General features: G+C 43.7%; 1 protein-coding gene across 1 annotated transcript; it reads right to left on the bottom strand.

Moving 5' to 3' along the window:
* Positions 1–4,749: 4,749 nt before the first annotated feature.
* On the bottom strand, positions 4,750–5,434 carry LOC135699695 (protein quick-to-court-like). The gene is made up of 2 exons (XM_065219987.1): positions 5,351–5,434; positions 4,750–5,261 (listed from the first exon to the last, which is right to left on the bottom strand). Exons 1-2 carry the CDS (start codon positions 5,432–5,434, stop codon positions 4,791–4,793), a joined length of 555 nt encoding a protein of 184 aa, XP_065076059.1. The 3' UTR covers positions 4,750–4,790.
* Between the last annotated feature and the right edge of the window lie 500 nt (positions 5,435–5,934).

The following is a 5,934-nucleotide window of genomic DNA, read 5'->3' as shown; positions in this document are numbered from 1 at the left end:
GCGGTGACATCTAACGGAATTTAAGCATAATCTGTGTTTCGTTAGTTGTTCACAGAGGACAGTGGAGTCTAAAAACCTAGTAATCCCTTTCACATTGAAGTCTGTACTATACTAGAGTATTTGACATTAGAAAACATGTCTGAAACCTGTGTATATGTATTTAGATTAACATCCGAAGTTCCATCTTTTTTGGTTACTCAGCACAAATAATACCTTCTAAGCCCCGCCCCTAACATGATTTCTCGCAGTTTTTATGAATGGGTGGAGCTCAGAAAGTATATTTTGTGCCAATTATGCAAAAAAAAGCAGATACATCGGATGTTAATCTAAATGCATTTATAGAAGTTTCAAATATGTTTTGCAGTGTCATTTTCTGTTTTTTGCAGTCTGGAGATGAAAATCACAAATCAAGTGTAATCAAGGCTTATACATACAACAATAGCGTATTATTTCAACATGTCCTTATTTATCATGGGGAGTTTTATTACTTACTATCAATGAAACAGTGCCATCTGTGCGAAAAATAGCCTTCACTAAATAGTTCTTTGGAATCTGGACATTTGAAGCGCCCTTCCGAAATCTTTTGCTCACCCCTTTTAACAACAAGTACCACTCGGATCTCCTCATGAAAGACCGTAGAACACATTCCAACACTCCTGAAGAGATGTGCCGTTAGGATAGACAAGAAGCCAGATAGACAGCCAGTCAAACTGCTGTCATGGAGAAGAAATGGAAATACTCATGCAATGAGAAAGATTGTCAAAGCACCGGAAATTATGGTTTTATCGTGAAGCAGAGAATCAAAACCATCACTATGGCAATAAGTGACGATAGGTATGAGCCCTGAGTGATATTTTCTAGTCGAGCATTATGGAATAACGTATGCAAGTCGGGGAGGACGATTGACGTCGATGAAAATATTTGTTGCATTCTTTTTTCCTCTGATTGGACATCGTTCTACAAAACTGAACAAGTTCGTTATTCACTATATTTCTTATATGAAATGTAATTTCTTACCACAAAGCTTGAACGGAAACAAACAGACGCAAACTTGGCAGGAAATCTTGATTGCATCAATAAAAACCCACCCTAGAAGCCATACGAGCGGAGCGGGGAACCCGTTCCAGGAATTTAATATCCAAAAGCATCCGGTACACTTGCATTCTTTCGACAGAATACCGCAATCTCTCTCAGTGTGCACCCCCTGCTGGGTGCATTTTTGAATCCCCACGGCAACCCTGCACAGACTGTTTCAGCGTTCAACAACGAGAGCTTTGTGCGTCCACTGCAGGTGCTCTATACCTACCCACCCCACTCACTGCAGCCACAAGTCACTTGGCAGCCAATCTTTCGCCCGTCTTCGTCCATGGCTTTGCCGTCAACGCCTTTCGGAATTGTTATTTACTTAAAAGCACCATATATTACCATCACCGGCTGGCTGGCTCACCAATGACAATAACAGTATGCCATTGTTTTCGACTCCCCACTACAAAAGCGGGGTGTGACTCGATGCAACGCCTACTGTGGGTTGGTGGCCTACTTGATTGCGGTTGTAGGTTCGAACCTATGAAGTCATTTTTTCCAAACCTGATAAAATTATACATAATCAAAACAAATTTGTTAATTTTGGGGATAAATCAGATTGAACATTGCCTTAAGCTAGTTGCAATCCCTGCCAACTGAAGAAGATATGTAATGGCAGGAAATAAATCTACCCATCCCACAAACACACACACAGGATGATGAAAAACAAATTCCATGGCCACAATGCTCCCCCTGGCTGTGTGAGCTCTGCGTGTGGTTGTGCTGTGGCTTGCCCGCCGGGACCACATTACGGTAAGAAACACTGACTGCACAAAACAACTATATCACATGCTTGCATGGGGGGTGCAAGACCGGGTTGCATATTTCACAATAAGCCGTATTTCTTATTCCCGCTCTCGGGTGGTGCCAGCAAATGCATCTCTGCACCCTTCGGCTACCCGGTTGGTAACGTAGCCAGATGCAATCACTTTCCTTCCATGATTGCATTGCATTGGGAAGCGTATCTTTGCGTGGAGAGAAGTTGATCATTTTGTCACTTTGGACCGTCAACGATGGCGACTTGCAAGTTGGAAGTAATTTGGTTGAGTGGTGCTCAGAGTAGGACATCCAATCTGGTTTTGGCGTTATTTGGGTGTTAAATGAAATCTATTACCGGTTGAAGTGGGTATGGTGCATTGCATTAATTGATTAGAATGTGTTATTGATTAATTTGGAATATAATCATAACAAGCAGATTGTGTTTCAATAAGTGGAGATCAAAAAATGTCAAGTCTTTCGAGTGTTAGCTATCGCAGCCAATATTTTGGTCAGTATATTTATATGAGCAGGGGATTTCTTATTATTCCAGCTTCTCCTGGAAATTTTCCAGAATTCCCCCATAAGTGGATACCTCCACTAGTTTCTTCCGACATTATCTGTGATTTTTTGTCCAGGCTTCGAAAGTTTCTCTTGAATGCCACCGAACGATTTTTACGATTTATCCTGGAAGCTCCTTCCGACTTCCCCCAAGAGTTCAGCTAACCTTCTCCAACAGTGTCTTTGTCCTCTGGAAGTTTTTCTATACTTTCTTCAAAAGCTGTTGGCGTAAAATGTTACCTAAGTAGTCAGATTTTTTCATTTGGCACAAGATCAACATGGCGTGCTTTCCGTTGATACTGACTTCACACCCGTTCGAACCACATCCAAATAAAAAATGACCAATTCCAACAAGCATTGCGAATTAGCAAAATGGGAAGTATTGAAATGTTGACCATATTTGTGAATACAATATTATTGTATAGTTATAATAATTCTACTACTGAAATGACAACTTCAATTCCAAGATTCCCAGTTCAGAGAAGGACTGCCGAACTTCAGCGAAGTTCTGATGAAGTTCAAAGAAGTCCTGCCGAAAGTTCTGCCAAATTCAGAAAAGTCCTTCAAAAGTTCAGGGAAGTCCTGCCGAAGTTTAGGGAAGTCCTGCCTGTGAAAATCCACCGACATTAATTTATGTTAAGTTAGGCTCAATCATGAGTTCAAGCGAGTTAGCCATTGATGCTATTCGCGATATCAACGTGGGATTCAGAGTAAACTCAAGTCACACCCGAAGTCCTTCTGGAATTACGTTAACGAGAAGCGCAAAGAGTCTGGCCTACCATCGTCAATGGTGTTCAACGGAGAATAAATGCTTCCACCTCTCAGGAGATCTGTCGCTTGTTTTTAGTCAAGTTTGCCAGCGTATTCTCTGATGAGATATCAACCGACGACCACGTTACCCTAGCAGCTAGTAATGTACCACTCTCCAGTCAAGCGTTGGGTGCAATTGGCATCAACGTCGAGATGATTCCCACTGCCACACAACAACTTAAGTCGTCCTTCAACCCAGGACCCGATGGTGTCCCATCAGTATTTCTCAAGAAGCATATCGCCAGCTTGCTGACAACGTTGCAGCATCTATTCCGCATGTCCATCTCGAGTGGTATTTGCACATATGTTTCCTGTTCACAAAAAGGAAAACAAACGGGACGTGGATAATTACCGTGGAATCACATCGTTGAGCTCAGTTTCGAACTTATTCGAGTTAGTCATCATGGAGCCCCTGCACTTTCATTTTAAGCAGTATCTAAGTAGTGATCAACACGGCTTCGCTTCCGGTCGTTCTACTACCACTAATCTACTTTGTCTGACATCATATGTCACGGAAAGCATGACAGAACGGGCTCAAACAGACGTAATTTACACCGACTTGTCGGCTGGATTCGATAAACTGAACCATGCAATTGCGATTGCTAAGTTAGATAGACTCAGGGTAAATGGCAACCTCCTGCGATGGTTTCGCTCTTATCTCAGTGATCGCCAGCTGATGGTCAGTCTGCTACTTACCCAGTCACGTCAGGGATACCTCAAGAAAGTCACCTAGGCCCGTTGATTTTCCTGTTGTACTTTAACGACGTGAATCTGGTCCTCGAAGGCCCTCATCTATCGTAAGCAGATGATATTAAAATCTATATCCGGATCCATTCTATCGATGACTGTCACTTCCTCCAATGCCAGCTCTAAGCGTTTGCTAACTGGTGCAACTTGAACCGAATGGAGGTCAACCCCGCGAAGTGTTCAGTTATCACCTTCTCTCGCAAGAACGATCCGATCATGTTCAATTATGTACTTCTGGAAACAACTATCAGCCGTGTGGTGCTGAAAGAGTTGAGTCCGTTCAGCGTCGATTTCTTCGATTTGCTCTGAGGAAGCTGCCTTGGAGAAACCCTTTTCGTCTACCCAGTTATGAAAGTCGTTGTCGACTGATTGATCTGGAGCTTCTACGTACTCGGAGAGACACTTCGCGGGCCCGGCTCATCGCGGATAGTTTACAGGGTAGAATTGATTGTTCTACAATCCTGGAGAAGATCAACGTGAACGTCCAACCCCGAGCGCTGCAAAATAACGCTATGTTAAGATTGCCTCAGCATCGCACTAACTATAGCATGAACGGTGTAGCAGTATTTCCCAATTATTTTCATATAACCAAAAACAAATAGCCGTATCTTTTTCTTGCGACATCGGCGGCATCGGCTGCGTCTAGAATTAAAACTCGCTTTGACTACGTTAATCGACTGATGATTTTCACAGTAGTCTGGAACCAGATCACAGTATCTGCTGTTCGACTCGGACACTTTCTGCAGCAAAGCCTCAACGCAATCATTGTTGGACATGCGATTCTGCTGTTCGTCTGCCTGATGCTGTTTAACTAGCTCCTCAATGCGAGTTTCTTACATCTCGACAAGCCGCTGCTTCTCGGCATCAATGTCATCGTCGCTTCCGCAAGCACGATCCTGCGTGTGTACGTACGAATCCTTGGAATGGATCGACTTGGTCGTAATGTCCTCGAAATGTCCCGAATCGGCAAACGAGCTCTGCATCTCCGAGGTGGACATCTTGTCCATGAAGTGCACCTGGTGGATGACATGATTGTGCGGATAATGCCGGGGACTGGCTTTGCTACACTCGTCCGTTTTATCAACAATCAGCGAAATGCCCTGAGAGCTGGGCGTGTTTGCATCGTTGGTGGTCTTCTCCCGCACCGTTACGGTGTCATTGGAGTTTGAACGTTGCTCCGGGGAACTGAGCGATGCCTTGAAGAGCCGTAGCTCAACATCCTCTTTGGTAAGTCTTAGAATTTCAGTACCATGCTTTTCCAGGTCTATGCGAGCCTGCGAGAGCTGCTCCTTCAGTAGTCTGATCTAGCGCTGAACCCGCTGGGTCGGGGTAAGGTAGTCCTCACCCGTCTGTCCGGTATGGTTCGGGCAATGTACTACGTATTTCATCTTACGGTCCCATTGCGGGCCACGTACGGATGGTCACGTTCTATTTCTGTGGCCTTGCCACTGCGAGGACACGATTTTTTCAAATCCATCCTCACTCGCATTCAGAATGGCCATCCCAGTCGCGTTCTCTCCTGTGGCTTTGCCACGGCAAGGAGACGATTTAACACATTTTAGAACATTCGTTACTTGCCCGTGGTTAGATTTGAGCTTAAACCTTTTAACGTGAGAAGCATGGATGCTAACGAATTAACGCCAGGTCCGTATTCAGTTAAACATTATGAATGCAAAATCAGAAATCAAAGTGATTTCTTTGAAAGCAAGATTAGTTTTCCGTTTGATTTAACAGTGTAAAATTTTGCTCTCATTTCTGCTGTGTTAACCGTTAAGTCAACCAAAATGAGATCAACTGGAATATTCAAAATAAGTTACATTTTGATTTCAATTTGATCTCCAACTTTGCTCGGGTACTGTCTCATTGGCACGTTTACGCACCATTTGTTTCGTGTTTGCAAGTTCAAGTAAACTTTTCAGAATGCGATAAGGTGGTGACACTTCCACGGTGCAACGCGACAGCCAGGACTGGCAAAAG

This window comes from Ochlerotatus camptorhynchus, unplaced genomic scaffold (genome assembly GCF_037179485.1).
Source record: "Ochlerotatus camptorhynchus isolate MF236.1 unplaced genomic scaffold, CSIRO-AGI_Acam_v1.1 ptg000114l, whole genome shotgun sequence".
Classification (NCBI taxonomy): domain Eukaryota; kingdom Metazoa; phylum Arthropoda; class Insecta; order Diptera; family Culicidae; genus Ochlerotatus; species Ochlerotatus camptorhynchus.
Note: the sequence above shows the minus strand (reverse complement) of the source record. Positions and strands in the feature narration are given on the sequence as shown.